Source organism: Seriola dumerili, unplaced genomic scaffold (genome assembly GCF_002260705.1).
Source record: "Seriola dumerili isolate Sdu_G_001 unplaced genomic scaffold, Sdu_1.0 BDQW01004229.1, whole genome shotgun sequence".
Classification (NCBI taxonomy): Eukaryota; Metazoa; Chordata; class Actinopteri; order Carangiformes; family Carangidae; genus Seriola; species Seriola dumerili.
Window position 1 is genome coordinate 76613 of NW_019178484.1, and position 24207 is coordinate 100819.

The 24207-nt window shown below is 42.3% G+C and overlaps 2 protein-coding genes across 4 annotated transcripts; both read right to left on the bottom strand.

Annotated features, from left to right (window-relative positions):
- Nucleotides 1–7154: 7154 nt before the first annotated feature.
- Nucleotides 7155–12345, bottom strand: LOC111239723 (transmembrane protein 184C-like). Its single transcript, XM_022769627.1, has 12 exons — nucleotides 12045–12345; nucleotides 10915–11070; nucleotides 10645–10775; nucleotides 10034–10070; nucleotides 9524–9729; nucleotides 9350–9424; nucleotides 8659–8752; nucleotides 8473–8585; nucleotides 8289–8388; nucleotides 7854–7931; nucleotides 7673–7766; nucleotides 7155–7553 (listed from the first exon to the last, which is right to left on the bottom strand). The coding sequence occupies exons 2-12, from the start codon at nucleotides 11029–11031 to the stop codon at nucleotides 7279–7281; spliced, it is 1320 nt and encodes a 439-aa protein (XP_022625348.1). The 5' UTR covers nucleotides 11032–11070; nucleotides 12045–12345; the 3' UTR covers nucleotides 7155–7278.
- A 957-nt stretch (nucleotides 12346–13302) lies between these two features.
- On the bottom strand, nucleotides 13303–21226 carry LOC111239714 (endothelin-1 receptor-like). Of its 3 annotated transcripts, none has more exons than XM_022769614.1 (8): nucleotides 21131–21226; nucleotides 19364–20482; nucleotides 18862–18989; nucleotides 18133–18331; nucleotides 15883–16035; nucleotides 15612–15745; nucleotides 15392–15500; nucleotides 13303–13798 (listed from the first exon to the last, which is right to left on the bottom strand). In XM_022769614.1, the coding sequence occupies exons 2-8, from the start codon at nucleotides 19991–19993 to the stop codon at nucleotides 13703–13705; spliced, it is 1449 nt and encodes a 482-aa protein (XP_022625335.1). In that variant the 5' UTR covers nucleotides 19994–20482; nucleotides 21131–21226; the 3' UTR covers nucleotides 13303–13702. The 3 variants fall into 3 exon arrangements, with proteins under 3 accessions (XP_022625335.1, XP_022625336.1, XP_022625334.1); XM_022769615.1 differs by having other exon boundaries at nucleotides 13707–14055; XM_022769613.1 differs by having other exon boundaries at nucleotides 13707–14099.
- Nucleotides 21227–24207: the final 2981 nt, after the last annotated feature.

Consider the following 24207-nt stretch of genomic DNA (forward strand, 5'->3'; position numbering starts at 1 on the left):
ACGAAGTTGCCTCTCTCGAGGAACGTCACTCTTACACCTCTGAGATAAAGGTTTTACCTGTTCTTCATCAGAGAATTTAGTGAAACAAGGACTTGAGGAAACAGCAGAGTTTGACCAGTAGAAGCGCTGCTGCTGCTGCTGCTGTCAGTCCCAGTCCAGCCGTAATGCGCCGTATCCTATCCCCGACTCTCTGTTCTTCGTGTCTCTTCAGTTGGTTCTCTCTGATTCAGCTGATGCAACAGCTGTCTGAAGAGAACAAAGTGAAAAAAAACTATTAATATTAACTAGAGCTCGAGCAGCAAAACTCCATCAAGTCTAGTTCAGCAGCAGAGTCTCTACAACGACTGATAACGCATTTATATAAAAGACTTCTAACTGAGTTCTAGCTGATCTACTTACCAGAGACTGTTGAGTCGACATTTGCCAAAGTTTGCACCATAATCTGTTTTCGACTTCACACAGCAGTCATCCTGAGTCCTCAGTCCTCAGCTCTGGACACATGAAGTCTGATCGGTCCTTTCTGCTGAGACCTCTTTGTCACACTGACTCGTCCTTGAATAACTTTCATCTGAGATCTCTGGACTCAACAACGCTCATGTAGATGAATACAGGACTATTTGAGATTTCATGTATCGTCTCAGTTACAGATATCATAAATAGAGAAGTACGGTGGAGTGTGAGGTTTGGTTGTGAAGCTCCACGTCCAGTGTGATAGTTGTGGTTCTTCCTTCTGCCTAGATAGGAAAGCTCTGTGTTCAGCATTCACTAGCCAAATGTTTCACTGTTGACGAGACAGAGAGGGATACAGTGAGGAGCAGACTAACTGAGGACTTGTATCAGTTTTCTAGAAATAAAGTGAAGAAGTAAACTAACCAGCAGACACAGAGGTCAGTGTTTGAGAGCAGCAGGAGCAGACAGATTCATCTTTCTCCCTGTGAGAAGGAGACAGAGCTGAAGAGTCACAAAACACATGAGACCAAAGAAGGAAAAGCTACAGTCTGACTTCATCAGTCAGTTACGAGCTGCTTCCTCTTTGCATGATCCTGATCCTCATCCACACGACTCGATCATAAGGACTTTATGATGATCCAAAAACCATATGAACTACAAACCACTAGCACTGTACAACAGATTAACTATAAACCTAACTTATGTCCAAAATCTGCACACAGTTAATCACTCTGCACCCAATCTTAGAGGTTGCTGTTGACCCTACGTCTCGTGGTAAACCAAGGATCTGGAAGTTAATGCATCGATTGTGAATCAGATCAAATGCTTCGTGATCCAAGTGTTATGACAGAAAAATTGATACAAAGAAGTGTAAACATGACCTCCTTCCTAGTATACACTTACCTAACAATTCAGGCCAGTTTTCTGCAATGTTTTTGGTCCCTTACATTTGTAAAACACGATGGATCTCTAAACATAGAAACTGAATGACATCAATCTATGGAGAAATATTCCTCCCATGAAAAAGGCTAGGATTGGAAAGCCATTGCCACATCAAATTGATAAATCTCAAGTTATTACAGTCATACTTAAACTAAAAAATGCTAAATAACACCAGTCGATAACAAGAGGTGCTTTGCAAGACCTCAAAGATGACAACAGTCTTCCTATCATAATGTTGCTGTTAAATTTCATATGAGACACAAGTCTTCAGGACCATCTTTTAACGTATTAACATGATGACACTCTTTTTGTGATCATGCAGTATATATCAGTCTTATTTGTTGCGATTATCTTGGTCCTCAAAACATCCAGAAGTTAGTTTCAGACAATTGGCACCTGCAAAGAACCAACAGCTCCTTAGGTTAGCGCAAGAGAACGATCATAAGAAATATACTATAGTATGATTTCAGTTATGTTGTGCATTTCTTTATTGCTCCTTTTTTTCTGTACAACACTATGATATCATTATAATTATATAATTATATATGATATACATTCATATCCATACATATATACTTAACATTGCAATATACAGTGTCCTTTTAAAGTTGCACCCAATTTCAAAAGTTGCACTTTACAGGCTTTTCTGCTTTCAATCTTGCACTTTGTACTCTTTAAGTAATTAACACAATGTAATTAGTGATAAGCACTACATAATTATAGGGTTTTATCATATTTTGCGGGCATTACAAAGTGGACAACTTGTATCTACTGGATGATATGGTCTCACCTGTGTGTTCTTCACTGAGGCAGAAGTAACGGTCACATACAGTGATAGTAGAAAATTAAATTTACTTTTTAATTTGTGTTTATCTATGGTTGTATTGAAATAAAAAAAGACTATAAACTACATCAAAAACTTACTTTCACTTGTAGGAATAAGAGGAGGTTGCTTCAAGAATCCGAGCTCGACTCGTGCACTGTCACATATAACTATTCTAATAAATGTTGTCAAAGACTGCAAGCTAAATCAGCAGTAGTCAGTCAAACTACCACCAACGATACATATACATATAACACCACTTATAGGACTACTTCATACTAATACTAGTAATGATAGTGCCTGATAACTATAATACGTTTTATTATAACCGCAAAATTCACATTTATAGCCTATAAAATAGACAACACACTAAAACTTAAACACCGAATAATTCCTACAAGAAACGAATCCTAAAGTAAGATTTACTGTGACGACATTGCCAACAACACACCCAAAGTTAATGTTTACAAATTAATTATATGTATTTTAACTTCTTTCCATTAAGCCACACAATGTATAAAGATGGTGTTATTTTGCTACACACAATCCTAACCGCTAGCTAGCCATCATTGAGGAGACGTAGCTAACTTATCAATTTAGCTGAAGCTAGCTGAGCTAGCTAACTTATCAATTTGCCAGCTAGCTGGAGCCTCAGCTGAGAGCTGAGCTAGCTAAACTTATTCAATTTAGCTCGAGGCTAGCTGAGTTGAGCGAGCTGACAAAAGTTAGCAGCCTTGCCTCCAAGTTGGCTAACATTACAGCTGCCCCCTCCACCCACAAGTGAATCTACATCATTAAACAAATATGACCTGACCTTTTCCCTGGAGTGTTTTAATTCTTCAGCATTTTCTTGTTTTTTCTGCACCAGAGGAAATGGTCGCTTTTTGCATGCCATGATACTTGTTCACTTGTGGCGTGGAGGGGACTTGTAATTTAGCCAACTTTTGGAGCGGGCTGCTAGCTTTTGTCCAGCTGGGCAAAACTCAGCTGAGCCTCGGCTAAATTTGATAAGTTAGAGCTAGCTCAGCTGCCTCAGCTAAATTGATAAGTTATCTAGCCCTCAGCTAGTTCGGCTAAATTTGATAACGTAGCTAGCCTCAGCTAGCTGGTTAGGCGATTTGTGTGTATGCAAATTTAAAACCGCGATCTTTATAATCAGTGTCTCTATGAAAGAGTTAAAATACTAATAATATATTATCTTAACATTACACTTCTATGGGTTGTGTTGTTGGCATAATGTGTCGTCACAGTAAATTTACTTTTTAGGATTGTTTTTAGGGGATGTATTGTGTTAATTAGTGGTTTTGTCATTTATAGGCCTTATAATGTGATTTTGCGTTATAAATAAAACGTATTATATTGATTAGGTTACTATTTATATTAAGTAATAGTTGAATAACGTAGTTCCTATAGGTGTTTGTTATATGTACTTGGTGGTCTAGTTGATGACTCTGCTGATTTAGCTGCAGTCTGTTGCCACATATTAGACATTTATTTGACAGTGCAGTGTGCCCCTATTTGAACAAACCTTCCCTCTTTCGAAGGAAGTAAAAGTGTTTTGATGTAGTTACTATGTTTTTAGTTCAACACAACGATGAAATAACACAAATTAAGAGTAAATTTAAATTTCTACTTATACTTGTATGTGACCTGTTACTTCTCCCTCAGTAAGAACACAAGGTTGAGACCATATCATCAGTTAGATACAAAGTTGTCCACTTTTACATGCCCCGCCAAAATATTGATCCCATCGTTATAGTCATGTAGTGCTTATCACTAATTATACCGTTGTGTTAATTACTTATAAAGAGACAAACGTGGCAGATGAAAGAGAAAATAGCCTGAAAGTGACAACTTTGAAATGGACGTGCAGTACTATAAAAAGGACACTGGTATATTGCAAGTGTTAAATATATGTATATTATATTAATCATATATTGATATGTGTTGTACAAAAAAACCATGAGATGCAATCATAACTGAAATCATACTTATAGTCAATATTCTTCATGATCAGTTTCTCTTGGCTAACCTATAGGAGCTGTTGTCTTGCAGGTGCAATTTCTGAAATACTTGGCAGTTTTTGAGGAGTGATAAGGAAAACATAAACTGATCAATATACCATCATGTATCACAAAAGTAGTGTCATCATGTGTATACAGTTATGTCTCTATATTGATTTGTGTGTTGAACTGTAAAGCTCCGTTACTACCAGCAAATTAGTATTATTGCTGACTAGTTCTTTGTGTTTATTGTTTGCACATTGATTCATGGATGTTGGTCATTGTATTTTTATTCTAAGTAATAACCTAATGTAGTTTTCTGTTCATCTGGGCAATGGCCCCCAATGTACTTATTTCAATGGGAGGGAGATAATTATTATGTTTGAGTTAAGTTTCATGTTTAAGAACTTTGTTGCGTCAAATATTTAAAACAAACATTTTTGAGAAACTGCTGCATCTGTTGCAGGTCTTGTACATAGAGGAGCCTCAATGGTTTACCTTTTATTATCATTTTCTGCTAGGTTTAAATTGCTTGGATCAACCAGTGAAGATGTTAAATCTGAGTGTCACAGATTGATGCATCATTCCACGGATCATCTAAAAAGGTGTTTAGAATCCCCATCGTAGTTGTGACCCACAGTAGGGGCCCCAAACAGCTAAAAACGGCCCTGGGTGTAAGAATTAGGAATTTATGCAGGAGTGGAGAGTTTAACTTCTTGGTACAGAAATAATATTTGCTGCAAACACTGAAGACTGTAAGGTTTTTAATATTGTAATTGTTGTGACAGTGCATGGTTGTAGGTTCTTAATATGGTTTTTGGGATTCCTCAATACGAAGATCCTTTGATCAGTCGTGGTAGGGATCAGGATCATAAAAGAGGAAGCAGCATCGTACTGACTGAATGAATGTCAGACTGTTAGATTTCCTTTTGTCGGTTCTCATGTGGTTTTGGGACTCTTCAGCTTCTGTCTCCTCTCACAGGAGAGAGATGATCTGCGTGCATCCTCTGCTGCGGCGGTGTGCACATCTGACCTCACTGTGTCTGTGTTAGTTTACTTCCTTCACTTTATTTATCTAGTAACACTTGTATTACAAGTTCCTCAGTTAGTCTGCTCCTCAACTTTCCCCTCTCTGTCTCCTCAACAGGAACGATTTGTAAGTGACTACCGTGGAACACAGAGCTCCTATCATGGCAGAAGGAGAGAACCACAACATCACACTGGGTGTGAGCTTTCACAAGCCAAAGATCGCTCACTATCCTCTATCTTCTTCCTTTCTCCAATTCTATGTGAACTGTTTAACTGGAGTGACCATAAAGAGACTTCAAAGGTCCTGTTTATCTAACATGAGGTGTTGATGGGTCCCAGCAGTCCCAGGCAATGAACAGTTGTTCAGGACGAGTCAACAGTGTGACAAAGACGTCCTCAGAGAAGCGACGAATCAGACTTCATGTGTCCATGACTGAGGACTGAAGGATCTCAGGACTGTATTGCTGTAAGTGACACAGATTAGTGGTGCAAACTTTGGCAAAATGTCGACTCAACGTCTTGGTAGTAGATCCAGTAGGAACTCAGTAGAAAGCTCTTTTCTAAATGGTTATCGAGTGTGTGACAGACTCTGCTGCTGAAGTCTAGACTTTTGATGGAGTTTTTGTGCTGCTCAGACTCATATTAATATTTATAGTTTTTTTCATTTGTTTCTCTTGCAGCTAGCTGTTGATCAGCGTGGAAACTTCAGAGACCAACTGAGAGACCAGAACCAGAGAGTCGCGGTGGAAGGATCTGCCTCTAGCGCTGACGGACTGACAGCAGGCAGCCTAGCAGCCAGCAGCTACTGGTCTTAACTGCGTCAAACTCTGCGGTTCTCTCAAGGGCCTTTGTTACACTAATCTCCCTGATGCAGACAGTAACTTATTCAGAGGTGTAAGATGACGTTCCCAGAGAGAGTACTTCTTCTCTGTTCTCTGCATTCCTTTCACCCTGTCCTGTCCACTGAGGGCATGCCTTTTCTCTGAACACCCATGTCGACCTTCTGACCTTTCACCTCTGTCCACTGTCTTCCAATGCACCTGAGAGAGACAAACTGAACGACTGGTGAGTTCAGACCGGCCAGCACTAACAGGACGCTTCTTACTGTCAGAATGAGTCTCGATTGTGATATGAAAGCTATATTTATATTAGCAGTTTCAAAATGTGTAAATTTAAAACACAGGCTTTTCATTGACTCATAGTTAATATCCAACTGGTATCAGTTCTGATGTTTCTGGGACCACCAACTAAACGAGTTGTTAGGGTTCAGGCAAGGACGTGGTAGAACAGTCAGTTGTGGCTGTCAGTGTCTGTGATGCGTCGTCGTCCGGGTTGCTTCATGACAAAGCGTTTCACGCTGTCATGAGACGGCATCTCCTCGCATGAACACTAAATGATGACGTGATCGTAGGTGAGTAAGGATGTTCTGTTACTTCCCATGTAAGCTTAGTTCTCATCTACAGTTTACAGTCTTCGTCCTCTTTCTCTTGTTTTCGCGTTCTCTTCCTCGGGACTTCACCTGTCTCTTCTTACAAATTCAAGGTCAAGATGCTGCTAAAGATAGATCGGTATCGGAGCGATTGGGCTGCGCTGATGGACACCAACACACCACGTGTCGTCTGGCCGATTGGAGGAAGTGACATGTTTGATATTTGTGAATCAAGAACAAATAGTCAAAGGCTCAGTGACACTTCAGCACCGTAGAGAGTGTAAAACCAACCATCAAACTACTATCAAATATCCACCTTCCTCGCAGCAAAGCCGAGGGTAACATTTATCAAGAGTGACATATCTGACATCAATAATGAGACAGAGTATCAAACATTTAAAACTGGGTAATATGTTTAAAGTTTCTCACGAAACATGGCTTCGACAGTCACGAGAGTGAGTGCAGACTCTCTACTTTCCTTTGCCTAGTCTTGATAAATCAGTTTGTTTTTCATACATTTGAAAACAAGACTTTGTACGAGAGTTCATTTTATACTTTTATTTTGGTTTTTATACAGAATCCAGTCCCACCCCTGGATGTGGTTAATGGACTCCACCCGCCTGCGGAGGCGAGTTGTCGCTGTCGTCCTCCCAGGACGAGGAGGTGAACCCTGCAGGAGCGGAGATGGAGTGAGGCGCCGGGGTGTGGCCGAGGCCTTGGTACCGTCCGCTCGAGGAAGGGGAGGAGGGCATCGATGTGGCCGCCGCTGCGATGGGGTCCTGGGAGGACGCTGTGAGGAGGCCGGTGTGTTCGGTGTGTTCGGGTCGAGCTGATGTGCCGAAATACATCTTGTTGGGACGACCCAGGAACGTACGACCTGACGGGGGGGACGAGAGGGGATGTTCACCACAGCTGCAGGCAGCGAGAGTCTCCTCACAGGTAACACGGGTCACCAACTACAACCAGACATCACGTCCAAACTCAATCATCACTCACCAACATGGCGGACCTGCTCTGTGACATCAGCTCGAATGTCTGAGAAATCCCACATGGCCAGAAAGCTGTCGAAACATGACCCCTCCTCTGCTTCCTGGATGGAGGGATGGACAGAGAGAAAGAGGTCAGGAGAGGACGGATCAACAGGACTACATGATAGATGGATGGATGTATAGTTTACCTGTACGTAGGGCTTGTAGGTGAAGGTGTAGTGGTGAGCAATGGCAGCCAGGAACATCTCTATGCAGATGATGAAGTCCTATATCGATTAATGATAATGATTAGTGATAAAATCTCATTGATCCTAGAAGCTGAATATATCAACATTAGCTCCACCTTTTCCCACTGTAACATTAAAGTAATGTACACACTGATGAATCAATAACTGTAATAATATCGATTATTCTTATTACACTTTTACTTTTACAATAAAATATTTGAGTAATTCCACCAGTGAAAGTTTACATCATGAAACCAGAGGACAGGAAGTTCCCCTTTCTGTTCTCCGCTGTCAAGTTGAGAAACTTTAACTTTAACTTCTCCTTTGGCACCAACACTGCAGCGAATAAATCAATCATTGTTCAGGTGACGGTGTGTGTGATAAATGTGTGTGTACCTGCAGTCCAGTGGCCACGGCCTCCACGCTGTCCCAGTCCCAGGTGTGTTTGTCGGAGATCACGCCGACCTTCACCAGGAACGCTATGAACACAGCCTGCCTGAAAACAGAGAAAGAGAGAGGGGTGAGTGAGTACATCAGCACAGTTTACCTCCCCCCTCACCCCTCCCCCCTCCATCCTCACCAGAAGGAGACGAAGACCACCAGTTTGACGCAGAGGAACTTGCCCACGGGCCTGATGGGAGTCAGCTCCTCTCTGAGAGCTCGGTACAGCAGCACCAGACAGTACATGGCAAACTGTCAGAGACACAGGGTGAGGTTTAAGGTATCTCACGTGTGTGTGTGTGTGTGTGTGTGTGTGTGTGTGTACCAGCTGAGATATGTTGTTGATTATGACCAGGTAGGACCAGGCGTTTCTGAAGCTGAAGTTTGCTTCATCATAAACCCCACAGAGCTGACAGATCCTGCGGAGGGAAACACCGACTGTCACGTCACACGCTTCAACCTTCACATTTTACAACGTTCGTTTGTTTGTTTCTAAAACAGATTTGTGTCGACTTCAATTAACACTACACCGTCAATAACGGCAACAAATTCTCATTTTACGTCCACATCATTTTTTTTACACTGTAAGGCCCTGAGCCTGACCTTTGACCTTCAAAACACAGAAAGATAAAAATAAGGAAACGTGAAGTGGCATCACTGTGGTTACAGTACAAAGTCTCGAAGGTGTCGCCATGGTTACGTGAAAAACTTACAGTCCTGTCACCGTAGTTATGAAAAGAAAATTACAGTGGTGTCACCACGGTTACTGTAAGATATCTACCGTGGTATCACCATGGTTATAGTAGGAAACTTTCAATAGAGTCACGAGGTTACAGTGAGAACATCGTAGTTCTGTCACCATAGTTACAGTGAGAACATTATAGTTCTGTCACCATGGTTACAGCGAGAAAATTATAGTTTTGTCACCATGATTATGGCAAGAAACCTTCAGCGGTACCACCATGGTTACAGGAGGATATTGTCAATGGTGTCCCCATGGTTACAGTGAATCTTACAGCGCTATCACCGTGGTTACGGGCCTGACCACAGTGTACTGCAGGACTCCCAGCTTACACCTGAACAGCAGCACCCTGTCAGAGAAAGAAAGAGGAACAATTCAACATGTGTCCACCGGTATGTACGGTATCTGTCTGTTCATCAGTTACTATGACAACGTGGATCCATCTTACTCTCCCATGGGCCACGGCGGGCAGCAGCAGAGCGGGGGCAGGTGTGGCTGCTGCTGCTGCACCTCCAGCATGAGCACCAGGCTGGGGTACTGGTTACTGAGGAAGTTGAGCAGGAACACCAGGAAGTTGTAGATGACGTAGGCCTCGTAGCACTCCCTGCACGTGTCCACGTAGATGGCCAGGTTGGGATCCCGCAGAGCCAGCCACTGACGGGGAGGGGGAGGAGACGGGGAGGAGGATTATCTTTAATGTGTAGACATGATGAAATATCAAGAGAAGCTGTAGTGATGCTGAGACTGTGCAGGAGAGGATGTTACCAAGGGGAATATTTCATTAGCTGTAATAGAGTCAAGTGTTATCAGACACAGACGGGTGTGTGTGGATTGTAACTTGACATCTGGTCTTGTGACACAGTGTCCCATCGTCTCCAATTAGGCCCTGTTGCCGTGGCAACGCAGCGGAATAAAAGGGACGGATCACTGTGTGTGTTTGTGCGTGATTATGACTCACACTGTCCAAACTGTAGATGGGCACCATCCATAGTATTCTAGTGGAAAAAAGAGACGGAGACGGTGAGGGTCATAAAACAAACACACCCTCAGAAAAAAAACTAAAAGCATTGTTGTTAAAGCAACAATTTACCCCAAAATAAAGGTGCAAATGACGCCATTACCAAACTGTATCTTCAGCTCTATAGAAGCTTCAGTAGGAAGCTTCAAAGTTACAGCGTCTTACTACAAAACTCCCTCTGTAAGTAAGTAAGAAGGAAGGGTGAAGTTATTTGCACTCCCAGCCAGCAGGGGGCGACAGCACGGCTACAGCTGGTTGGTGTTTTTGAATGGCAGGAGACACAGCAGCTCAATAATGAACCCGACTGCAGGATAAAGATATAAACCTATAAAAAGCTGCAGCCTGTCACCACAGACACTCACCTGCTTCAGGTTAGTTTGTCCTAGTAAAGACACTCATCATGTGTGTGTGCCTGTGTTTGTTTGTTTGTTTGTTTGTTTGTTTGTCAGTGTGATTACACAAAAAGTACTGAACATGTTGCCACAGAACTCTTAACGGCCAGTGTAAGAAGAAGAAACCAGGTGCGTGTGCGTGTGCGTGTGTGTGTGTACCTGATGATTGGTTTCTGCAGCTCCGGCTGGGTGTAGTGCACCATATGCTGCAGAATCCCCCACAGTGAAATCGGGATGGTCAGAAAAACAAAGATGCCGGCGATGAACCAAGCTTTACTGTGAGTCCCGACCTGGGGAGAGAGAGAGAGAGAGAGAGAGAGAGAGAGAGAGAGAGAGAGAGAGAGCACTTGATCCACTTTCAGTTAATCTCTCCCGTCAGTTTTTTTTTTTTGGGGGGGGGGGTCTGGGTGGACGAAGAAGGAAGTGTACTTTGTCTTTCTGCAGCTCCCAGATGCAGAGCGGCAGCACGGCCACCAGCAGGAGGGCGTAGAGGACCAGGACCAGCGGGCGGATCCACCGCCTCCACTCTGCACACGAGCACGGCATCACGGCGGCTTCACCCTCAGCGTCGACTGCAGGCACGTCCTAAACCACAGGCCACACAGAGGGGAGAGGTAAAACTGATTCAAGCTCTGAGAACGGGCTGGATGAAGACGTCTGGAACCGGTTTACAGTTAAACTACAGTTAAACAAATATCATATTTAAGGTGTCATAACTTTTAGTAGCTAAGAACCTTTTATTTATTCTGTCAAAGTTAAAGCAGGTAAATCTAAAGCTTGATTTTGACCTGTAAATAACTTCCATCAATAACAAGCAGGTGGATCAGTCAGTTCAAACCCACAAAATAATAAGAAATAAAGATTTAAATTCTACAGCAGATGGATTATTCCCATTTCTCTCAGAGTAAACATCATGTACAGTAGATGTGATGCAGAGCTGAGTCTGTCAGACAGCTTTCACCACCTTAAAGCTACTGACAGGGAAATAAAACAGGAAACTATTTAAAGCAGCTTCGCAGTTGTTCAACTGTTGAAGGGGAAAGTGGTCTCAGATATTTGGATCCCTCCAGTTTACTGTTCAAAACACTTCCAGTCATGAGAGGATGAAAAGCAACATGACAAAACACATCAAGTGCACTGAATTCTGGGGGAAATATCACTGTCCATATAATGTGAATTGAACGACATGTTTTTGATTCTGTTTCAGCATCGTGAGAAATAAAGATTATTTCTATTAAACAAAGACAGTGAAACAAATGAACACTGAGAAGCAGTTTAGACAAAGCCTGGCTGTATGGACACGTGGTGTGTGTGTGTGTGTGTGTGTGTGTGTGTGTGTGTGTGTGTGTGTGTGTGTGTGTGTGTGTGTGTTAAAGTGACATAAATCACACCATTAGCATAAAGATCAGTGAGGTCAGGCCGCAGCACCTAGCATCACAGTGTGCTCGTCGTTGGCAGCTGGCTAAAGAAATTAATTCAAACTAACTCATTAATGTTGTTGCCGGTGAAAAACACGTTGTTGATAAATAAATAAAGTGAAAGACAGAAGAGATTTTCACCGTTGACGCTGCAGATCTTCATTCAGACTGACGGTTGGCCTGTTTTCCTCCTCGGTCCTGTCTCTGTTACCAGGCAACGCATCTCTCTCCTCCGCCCGACCGACTGCACGCGCGAGCACACACACGCGCGCACACACACACACACCGCAAAACTAAACTCAGCTGTTCGCTATACCTGATCACCACCGCCGGCCCTGATCGGTCACATCGATCCGGTAAAAAGATAAATAAATATCCGGTTACAACAACCGACAGAGAGGAGGCGGCTGTCCGCGTCTGGTCCCCCCTTGTTTCCCGTGTTTACGCGCTCACGTCACCGGGAGGAATGTGGACCATCTCTCTCTCCGTCCGTCACGTGCTCGGCAGAACACACGCACAAACAGGCCTCACCCTGCAAATTGAATTATCTTCATTTAAGTGGATTTTAATCCACATTCTGTCCACAGTGATGTCTCAGAAACGCTTTTTAAATTATTATTATTATTATTATTATTATTATAACATTTATTTACTCAACAGTCACAGTTATATTATCTGTATCTGTTATATCCATCTGTTTTACAGAGTCAGGAGAAAGGAATAGGAAACCAGAGCTGTATAGTAAAATAAATCAAGGGTTCAAGGGTAATAGATCCAATCGATCAGTCTCCATCAAAGACTGGGAGATTGGAACATATCACAACTAACAGCTGACTTTAAACTTCACAACTAAGGGAAAAGTTTCATTTTTAGATGGAAAATCAACAGTTTGTTTCTCAGCTGATCAGAAATTGAAACCATCAGACAGTTTTACAGCTGTTTTCACATTCTACAGATGTTATAGTGTTATTAGTCACTGTCACGTGTATGCAGATGCTGACACACCTGCATTATTACTGCAAAGAGACTCTTTAACATAACTGGACCATAGAGACTCTCCCTGCACATTAAACACGTGGATCCAAGAGCCTTTCTTTATCTTTTCATCATTCATCTGTTGCTTTTATGACCAAAGACCTGCAGAGCTAATGAGACTCCCATCGCCCTCAGCTGTAAGCTAACAGTGTCCCTGCTAAACATCAGCATGCTAACATGCTAACATTAGCATGTAGCTCAAAGTGTGTGGTGTGGAGTGGGCGGAGCTTCAGCTGGGAGCCATATGACTCTTCATGTGTTTACAGCAGCTCCTGACTGTGGGCAGTGTCGTGGAAAATTAGTCAAAGCAGGCATGTAGTACACACACACACACACACACACACACACACAGGGACTTTAAGCTTTGAGAATATAGATTTATTGATAAATAGTAATGTATATTTAATAAAAAATAAAAACAGAAGATGAATCCAGTTGTTGGAAGCTGTCTGACGCTTCCTTTATCCCTGTTATCAAGACATATTTTATATTTTTTAGTCCTTGTAGTGGCTGAGACTCCAACAGTAAAATCATCAACACATCAGTTTATTTGTTCAGTCAGCTGCTTCATGTTGTGGGTGTAATGGAACAGTTCGGCCTCTGGGGGCCGCTAGTGTGTTTTTAAACCTCAGACATCATCCTTTACAGGCAGAGTTGCAGTGGAATATGCTACATATAAAACACAATGATAAATACACCACATGGCCAGAAGTAAGTGGACGTGAACGTCACACACAGATGTGATTCTGCTGGTTTCAGTCTTCTCAGTATTTCTGAACCAGGCTGCAGAGATTTGTGATAGAGGTGTCCACACACTTTCGGCCATATAGTGTATAATATATCACCTTAGATGAATCAGCCTGTAATGAAATATAATATTTAGAACAGAAAAAATACATTATAAAAAGGTAAAAAACTACAGATTAGAGGACTGGTCTATAGATGGAGTCACAGTGTGCAGGTGTCTGATGTCTTTGTTCAGTCTGGTTCAGTCGTTGAGGTGATGGTGCGACGCTGCAGACGACGCTGGAGACATCCTCTCTCTCTCTCTCTCTCTCTCTCTCAGTGGTCAGTGTGTTTGTACTGCAGACTCGTCCCATGATGGAGCGGCAGCATACTGTTAGAGAAAGAGCCAGAATAACACCAGCAACACAGCCAGGACTGTAGAGGGAGAGAGAGAGAGAGAGAGACAGTGGGTAAGTCTGATTAAAGGGGTACTCCAGCGATTTAGTGTTTCACTTCAATAAATCTGAGAAACTCAAAAGAGACAGATTAAAAATAAAGGAATGATTAAAACTGAATCAGCAAAGGTGACGATTTTTCGGTCCCTTTATATAAAGCTGCATAAATCCTGGGTCCTACATCTCCCACAAGGCAGGCAACTGTTCGGGGCCCCAGACAGTTACGGGGCCCCTCCGAGGGCTGACAAACTGAACTCCACAGCAATGACTATTTGCAATGACATCTCAGTAGGAAACCTCCCTAAAGGGGCCCCGTGTCATTTCCTTGATGATTTGCAGAGACGTCTCTGAAGAAGTGTTGCCAACTATTTTCACTAAAATGCACATGTGCTTTTTTTTTCCAATCTAAAAAGAATTAGATTAAAATAAACTGACAGCTTTTATTTAGGTTTGTCATGTTCTTTGTATTTAGATTTTGAACTAACATGAACATTTGGAATAAAAAATGTTTAGATTTCATAAATTTTTTATCAGTGGCTGCCATTTTTTTTTACTAGAATCGCCACTTCCCATAATGCATCTTTCCATAAGCAACTCTTTAAAATGCAAATTCCCCTCCACATCTTTCAAAACCCCATTCTCCCAGTTTATAACACAGGCTTTCTAAATGTGTCCCCTCCGAGCCCGAGCTGAGACGCCACCTGATGACATCACTACGTCGTCATCAGCTGCCGACTCGTGAAGGCCCGACTCATATCAATTCTTAAAATCCTGAACTCGATCTTTATATCTACGCTGAATGTAATTCAGTTAGAGCTGCGTGACTTGTGTGAAACACTGAGTCATTGCAAGCTGCACACAAAGCTTATTTTAAGTAGGAGAGTGACGTAGCCGATGGCTGGATGTTTGAGACACACCTGTGAACTGTGAGGTAAAGCTTTGTGACTTGAAATGAGATCCCGCCCACCTGATGTTTATGCGTGGAGTCGGTGGAGTGCCCCTTTAAACCAACATGTCACTGCTCACTTCCCACAAGTCTTTTATCACATCCTCCAGATATTTACAATCCCAGAACACACCACAGCGTCTTTCAGTCTGGACCTCTCTCTCTCACTCTGTTATCTTGTGTTATCTTTGTCTCACGCCCTCTGACCCCGTGACCTCGTTGTGATGTCACACTGACTCAGAGAGAAGCAGACTCGCAGCTGCTTGGACGTCACGTTCAACTGTCGTCAACTCGACCTCAAAGCACAACTGTGTTTTTGTTTTTACCTTGAAGCAGTTCTTGAACTTCTTGGAGACGAAGAAGAGGATTATGGGATTGATGCAGGAATTGATGGTCGCCATGTTGATACTGAAGTAGTCCAGCACCAACAGGAAACTACAACCACAGAAGAAGAACGTGTAACATTAGAGAGGAGGAGGATACAGTGTGGCTGCAACAGGAGGGAAATACAGTAAATACTCCAACCAAACACGTTTCTACACCTACTTTAATAAGTCGCACCGCCGTGCATCATGGGATTTGTAGATGGTCCTCTTCAGCAGGCGACTCAGATGAAGTGGAAACCAGCACAGAGCAAAGATCAGCACCAGGCAGAACACGGCCTTCGCTACTTCTCTACGCTGCAGAGAGAAGTTCACCTCAGAAGCCCGGTTGTGTATTTCATATATATTATTTTGTCCAATACGCATACTGTCCACTGATTGTGAGTGTGTGTGTGTGTGTGTGTGTGTGTGTGTGTGTGTGTGTGTGTGCGCACCTGTTTCAGGTGTTCACTCAGCGAGATCCTCAGACTTCCTTTCTGGTGTCGGAGCATCTCGCAGGTCATCAGGCCGTAGAAAACAGCGGAGCAGGCCAGAGGGACGCAGAAGTAGAAGCCGAACAGCCACCAGTCCTTCGCGTCCCGGTAGAACTGGATCAGACAGAATCACACACACGGTCAGAACATCAGAACTCGAGACCTGTTCTAGATGGACGGTTCTTTTTTAACTTCTGTATAACGTCTTCGCATCACTAGGCGACATATTCACAAAGGATCGAATCTCACCACCAGGGTTCCTCCTAGATCACCGGTTCCCAACCTGTGGTCCGGGGCCCACTGGTGGGACGCGAAGGTATTGCAAGTGGGCCGACAAATCATTTGCAAAAGTGTACAATTTTGGTGAAAAGACAGCTGCTGGCTATCTCAGTTAGTGCGCCAAAAGATTACATGGCAAAAACTAGGGAATCAAAATGGATAGCTGTTAGCAACAGGAGGAGTTTAAAGGACGGTCATTAATGAGAGAAGGCATAGTTGCAGGGTCGGATGTGGACCATGAGGTGGATAAAGGTTGGGAACCACTGTTCTAGATGGTATGTAAAGTTTCCAACGAAATACTCTTTCATAAAGAAACAAAGAGAAGTCCTGAGCCAAGAGAAGGGGCGGGGCTTCACCCCATTGCTAAGGATGACATCATGTTTCATGAATGAAGTGTCGGTAAATGTGAAATAGAACATTCATGAGCAGATTAAATTAGTTCAGGTGGATAGATAATAATAATGTGCACTTCATGACTCATCAAACGAAGTGGGGTCTGAAGAGCATTTTTGGTTTGATGAATAATTCTGTCAGACGGTCGAGAGAGTGACTCCGAGTGAGATCATCAACGCTGCAAACTGTAATTTACCAGTGTGCACGTTCAAGATTCACTTTGTGAATGAACAAAAACATTATCGTTATCTATAAACTGTCTGAACTCATGAATCTTTATAGAACCTCAGGAGCATCTAATATTTCTAGAACCTCTTCAAACATCTCAATAGAACCCACCTACCAGCCTCAAAACCTCCTTTCAGCCCATATGTAAAACCATCATTCTCTATCTGGAACCTCTCTGAAAGTATTAAGACTCTTTAGGAACTTTTTAGAACATGGACTGTATGTTTTAGAACCTGAATTTGGAGGAACCTCGCAGTACCTTTTCACAAATCAAGAAGTATTTGTGACATTTTCAAACCTTCACACATAATGAGGCATCTTAACCAAGGGTTAACGAACCCTTACCGAAACCTTTAAGAACTTTCCGGAAGTTTTGATAACACCTTGTACAGTTTTAGAAGATCCTAAAGTCCTTTAGAACCTTTACAACTTCCCTGAGGGCATTGGACGTCACCAATTCTTTGAGGACATTGTAGAACCGTCATATAATCTTACCATATGATCATTCTAGAACCACCTTTATCGACCTAGAACCGCTGGATCATAACCTTTCGTTGGTGCTAGTTTGTCGATTGTCAAATGAAATACTTCAGAACACTGTGATATTTGCTGACGGCAGTTTAAATGTTATGAAAAGGCCACGTCTATAGACTGAAAGCAGGTCAGCTGACCCAGGTTTTAGTTTCGAGCGCTCGGGCTGAGTTTGTTTACTTCAGTCACGACCCAGAGACATAAACAGGAAATTATGTTGTAAACTGTCAGAGTTGAAGAGACCTCGCCCTCTAACACAACAACAAAGATATCATGGAAATGGACTAAAGAATCCACTTATCCCCTCCCCACACACGCAGACCATTCATGATCTAGATGAATCAGAATCAACCTTTACACATTTCCCGCAAAAATTTTATGCAACTGAAAGTTTTTATCTCAAAAATCAGAGGGAAGTTGTTGATCTTGTTTTTCTAAATACTTCCTCGCTCTATTAAATGCTTTCATTATAGCTCAAAACAAGTTATAGATGGAAGTAGAAAGTCTCTCAAAGGTTCTGAAGCAAGACCAGAACAGGTTCTGGAGTGTTTTAAGAATCTCTAGTTCAGAATTAAACTTGTTTTTAAGAGTGTAGGGAAGGTTTACAGGAGCTGGTGCCACCTAAAACTGGTGTCACGTCACGTCCATGTAGAACGACTAAATGCTTATCAACACACTGACATAAACACACACACACCAGACTACACACACATACTGCACACACTCTCACCTGAAAACAAACATGGAGTCTCTCGCTGAAAACACTTATGACACACTCACAGTCATGAAAGCCGTGTTGGGCTGCAGCATGCAGGTCTTCATGGTCATGTTCTTGTATTCGAAGGTGACCATGTTGAAGCCGATGGCCTCCGGCACAGCCAGCACCATGGACAGCAGCCAGATCACCACAATTTCCACCGCCGTTACCGTGGGAACGCCTGTGCCCTGTATCCGAGACCAGGACGCCACCGCGCGATACCTGCGTACAAGGTTTTACAGTTTCAAAAAAATGTACTTATTCTCTCTGGATAGACACGTGTGTTTACTGTGGTAACGTTTCCGTTTATTTAACTGGCTGCTTGAATTATTGAATTATTGATTAATTATCGCTTCAATCATATACTTTCAGCAGTAGTAGCTTCATCTGTGTCTTTATGTAAACCAACCCTGCAGGGGTTGTAGAGTCGGCTCTGTCGGTTGTAATACTTCATGTAATTATGCATTAACATTATTATAATTATTATTATTATTATGTGTGTTCTTGTCCTTGTAGCTTTGTGGGGACCTTTGTGAGTTTCAGACATTATGAGGACTTCTTTGGAAAGTGACAACTTTTTGTTTGGTCCTCACTTCCACATTTGGTTTTAGGGTTAAGGATAGAATTTATTTTAGGTTGAGGTAATGGTTAGGGTTAGACGTGTAGTTGTGATGGTTAAAGTTACGGTTACAGGCTAGGGAATGTTTTACGTCAATGACGGGTCTGACTATGAAAGCATGAGTGTGTGTTACCTGTCGACACTTAGCGCACACAGATTGAGGACGGTGATGCCGACTGACGCTTTCTGCAGGAAGGGGAACAGCTTGCAGAGGAACAGACCAAATGTACTGTCCGCAAACGGCCACCGCATTGCCAGGAGCTACACACACACACACACACACACACACACATCCACCAGCAGAGCATCAACAGATTAACATAATATCACGGTGTCAGTGTGTGTGTGTGTGTGGTGTGTTATCTCAGTTTGTGGGATATTTTAGTGCCGTTATCAGTGTGACACTCAACCTCCTGACTGAGACACACAACACACACAGATACCACACATTTATGCTCCTGTTAACTGAGAGCTGAACTGATTACAGTCTCATTATTTATATTTTTAGTCAAATCTTTTAAGCATAAAAAGATGTTCGTGGATTAAATATCACAAAAAATAAAGCATGTTATTAGAAACTGACATTTGAATACATATATACAGTAAGAATGAGAGACCGTACTAAAGTGCTGTACCTTGTAGACGTTGATTGGTATGTCGATGGCGATGTATATCAGGTCTCCCAGGGCCAAGCTGGCTATGAGAGCATTCGGTCCATTCCTCATGCTTTTATTTTGGTAGATAATCCTCAGCAGGGTGGCATTTCCAATGATCCCCACAGCAAAGATCACGCAGGACATGACGGTGTTGATGTACTTGAAGGCGGTTTTTATGGATGTCTCTTGAACGCAGCTAGGGGGCGGTGCCAGGCGCTTGTGAACTGCCAGAGATGAGTTGGAGGAAGACGAGGGAGGATTTCTTTCATGTTTGTGTTTCAACTTGCTGGAGTGTTTCAGCTTCCCCAGTCCGTGCTCCAGAGGGGACAGCGGCTTGTTCACAGTCTGTTGCGCCAGATGTGGCTCTCGGTCTGAGGTGTGGATACGATAGTCCACTCCAGGCGGGTCGGTGCTGAGGAGGTCAGGCAGGTCCGACATCATCTGATCTGACGAGAAGTTACCACGGCAACCGACCGGAGAGGCAAACACCAAACACCAGACAACCGGCAGCACAGTAAACATCCCTGGCATGGATGTAGAACCGGAACCCAATCTGGGTCCCAGTCTAGAACCCTTTTCTGAATCTGCTGCTTTAACCCCAGAAACCATCCTGCAGAACTCTCTGTGATCCTAGAACCCTCTGTGATTCAAGAACCCTCTGTGAGCCTAGAACCCTCTGTGATTCAAGAACCCTCTGTGAGCCTAGAACCCTCTGTGATCCTAGAACCCTCTGTGATCCTAGATCCCTCTGTGATCCTAGAACCCTCTGTCATTCAAGAACCCTCTGTCATTCAAGAACCCTCTGTGATCCTAGAACCCTCTGAGCCTAGAACCCTCTGTGATCCTAGAACCATCTGTCATTCAAGAACCCTCTGTGATTCAAGAACCCTCTATCATCCTAGAACCCTCTGTGATTCAAGAACCCTCTATGATCCTAGAACCCTCTGTGATACTAGAACCCTCTGTGATTCCCTTTCTGAAACCCCACTGCTGTAACTCCAGAATCAGTGTTGGAGTGAGTTCTAGAGGCTCCAGAGGTTCTAGAGGTTTGACATCAGAGCAGAACAGTGCGGAGAAGGTGTTGGTGATTCTCAGATGCTGGAGAACAAAACGAAAAACAAAACAAGTGATCGGTTAAAGAGCACAACTTTGCAAAATGATAAAAAATAGACAAGATAAGCGGATCTGTTCTCCAGCTCGATGTTGTCTGGTGCTGGGCCGGTCGAGTGCGGTGGGTTTTTAAGAGTGAACCAGAACAGTAAAGTTCTGAGACGTTAAACCGAAACGATTCACTGAAAGATTGAAGAGTTGAGGAGAGTTGCTGAGTCAAGTGATAATTCTCTGTGGGTTCATCACTATGAGCAACTCTCTGTTTCAGCTCATAAATGGCCTTTAACAGACCTCGAACTGTCTGGGCTGCAGCGCGTTAAGTGTTTTTATTTGTTTAATTTCTCAGGGCTGGTCGAGCAGTAACTTCCCAGTTACAGCCCCGACAGATAAAAGCAAATAACTGGGTTTAAAATAATTATTTCCTGAATATAGCCTTTGAGTTTTTGAAAGGAAAATATTAAAAAAATGTAAAGAGACATTACACCACATGACTTTATGCTCATTGTAAAACTACAATAAATTATGAATTGTAGTAGAATGAATTTCCTTCTAAAATTTGGAAATAAACTCCAAAATAAAATTCAAATTTTTACAAATTAACATGAACATCGAAGGGAAATTTAAAAAAAATCTCACCTGTTTGTGTTTTTGTCTCCTTCTGTGATTTGAATTAAATCCTTCCAAACTTCACTTCAGTGTAAACAAGAGAAGAAGAAGAGTGCGCTCCGCTTAGTGAAGAGAACGCTAATGAAGTGCAACTGACGGAGCTGAGGTTTTACTCTCTCTCTCTCTCTCTCTCTCTCTCTCTCTCCCTCTCTCTCTCTGATAGCTGTAAATGCTCGCACGCCCCCACTCTCACCCCCTCCCCACTTTTCTTTCCTATTCATTTCCCCTTCATCCTCTTCTCCCCTCCTTCCTCCGGTAACCTCTTTATCTTTCACCAGCTAACGCTTCACACTTTCTCTCCTCTTTCATCCCCCTATTTAATAATAATAATAATAACAATGATAAAATTTAATTAAAGTGCATTCGATGTTACATTTTCTAAAAGCTGATCTATAACAATAAATCTGTAGTAAAGATTAAAAAGACACTGTTAGTAGTTTAGACATGAGGAGACTCTGAACTTTTATGATCTCACACACACACACACACACACACACATGCGCACACACACACACACGCACACACTGTAATTGAAACCAAGCCAGTCTTAACCCAGTTTTCCCACTTAAGAGGTTGTTGATAAAACAATGTTGTGGAAATTGAGGCAGTAAAATTTATTACTGCGTTTGAACGACAAATTTTACTTTATTGGAGCGTTTGAACACGAGTGATGCCAGACTCAGTTTATTACACCAAGAGTTTACTGTTCATTTATTTTATTCCTTCTGATTTAAACATATTCCTTCATTTGCAAGAAGTTTTAAACTGTTCCACAACCTCAGCCATCAAAGAGACATTTTTAATACATCTATGTAATGTTTCCACAGTGTGTTCATTATTTTTGAACATGTGTCTTACGTATTTGTAGGTGACAGAAAACAATATCTGAACATAAGCACATTCCATTAAACTGTTATTGACAGGAATGTTGTTTAAAACTGGGAATAACTTGGTTTTTTTTTTTACATCATTTGGGGAAAAGTAAATAAGGAATAATATTCTTACTGTTACAAATGAGAAGTTCTACTCATTTACAATAAAACACACTCTGTTCATTTCAGTACACACAGGGGTTTTACTGCTCCAGCCTCACTTGGTCTGGTATGCCCAGTAGCTTTTGGTGGCAAATGTAAGCTAACGTTAGCTAGATTTTTCAATACAACTGAGCCACTTCACTGACTTAATGAGTCTTCTTTACCAGTGCTATTGTTACAGTAGGTCTTAGCATTTAGCATCATCCCATAATTGTCACTTGTGTTCAGCTAAAGTCAGGTTCACTTTAAGTCAAACTTGTTAGCAAACACTTGTTTACACATCCAGCAGATATGGAGCGACGTTATCGTTCATTTGGAGTCATGTTTGTGTGAAGCTAAGTCCAATATTCACTCTCTTTTAGCTCTGTTTTTGGTCTCTACCGACTCCGTAGGGTAATATCCATCTCTCTAGCTGCTACATGCTAAATGCTCACCGGCTGGATGCTGCTGTTTAGCACTGAGCAGGTAGTGTACAGCGGGATTTTAGCTGGATTTACAGCTGCTAGGTGAAGCAAACACGACGCTGTGAGAGCAGTGAATGAACCAAAACAGTAAAGTTTTAGCCTTTAAACCAAAACAAGAAGCTGAAAGATGCTAAAACACTGGGTTCGATATATAAACATAGACTATAGCAGCTTCAAAGAATGCTTGAATTTGCACATTGCACAAGATTTGCTTGTTTTTTTCCAAGATCTCTTCCCAATAAAAAAAAATGATATAATTTACTATTGTTTACTAACAAGAAAAACATGGACATGCTGAAAGTCTCCTCCAGGAAACCGAATTGTTTTGTTTTCTGAGATGATCCTGGAGCTTTCCCACCACCATCAGTGATCTGCTGTGACGATACAGAGGTTTAAACATCTGTCAGTGACACGCAGCCCGTGTTGTTCCTGAAGGGAACGTGTTCGTGGCAACAACACGTGCAATAAATATTGTGTTTATACGTCTGTGTCACGTGTATATTAGTCTGAACCAAACCTGTGGATGTTATCTATCTATCTATCTCTCTATCTCTCTATCTATCTATCTATCTCTCTATCTATCTGACCTTTAACCACAGACAGTTGATATTCAGTCAATGTCAAAGCTAAAGTTGGTTTTACAAAGAAGTCTGTGTTATCCTTGTGGAGATACAGTATGTGGGCCATCAGTGTGTGTGCGTGCGTGCGTGCATGCATGTGTGGGTGCATGTGTGTGTGTGTGCGTGCGTGCGTGCGCGTGCATGTGTGTGTGTGTGTACGCTGTTTGTTACAGTAAACACAGAGATAAACAAATGAAGGATCTACGTGACTTGAACCATGCAGACACATAATGGGATCTCTCTGAGACACACACACACACACACACACACACACACGAGCAATAATACAACATCCAAGGCTTGGAGCCCTTGAGCAAGGCATCAGTGGATAGTACATTTGAATGTAACACCCTGAGACAGTTGCAAAGCCTCTGTTTACATCACTTTATCTTCTTCTCCTCCTTTGTTATCAGTACATCACTAAATGCCATCTTACTGTCACATTATGTCTGGTGCAGGTTCAGAAAGTTTTATTTTGGTAATTAAATTAGATTTATTTGACTATTTCCTGACTTTATTGCAGAGATAAAACTAAATATATATTGTAACTGTAAAGACTAATTTGATAAATGTTTTTATTTGCAGTAGAAACAGACCCACAGTAGCTGGTGTCAGACTGACTGCTGTGCACAACAGTTGATGTTCATGTAAAAACCATGATTTTAATTCCCACTTTTCTCTTCAAAAGCGACGCTGGTTAATGAACAAATTACACTTGGAGCCAATTAGAATGAGAAGAACAAACCAAATCAGACCCAGAGACTGGGTGAAAACAGGCAACAAAGAAAGACAGGAAACGGGCTCTCTGTCTCAGCTGCTGCTGATTTCCACCCTGAGCATGAAACTTTATTAGAAACTCTGCGGCTCTTTGAAGAGGAGGAACACGTCCACCACCACAGAGCGAGCATGACACAGTTTCCATCCCAGCT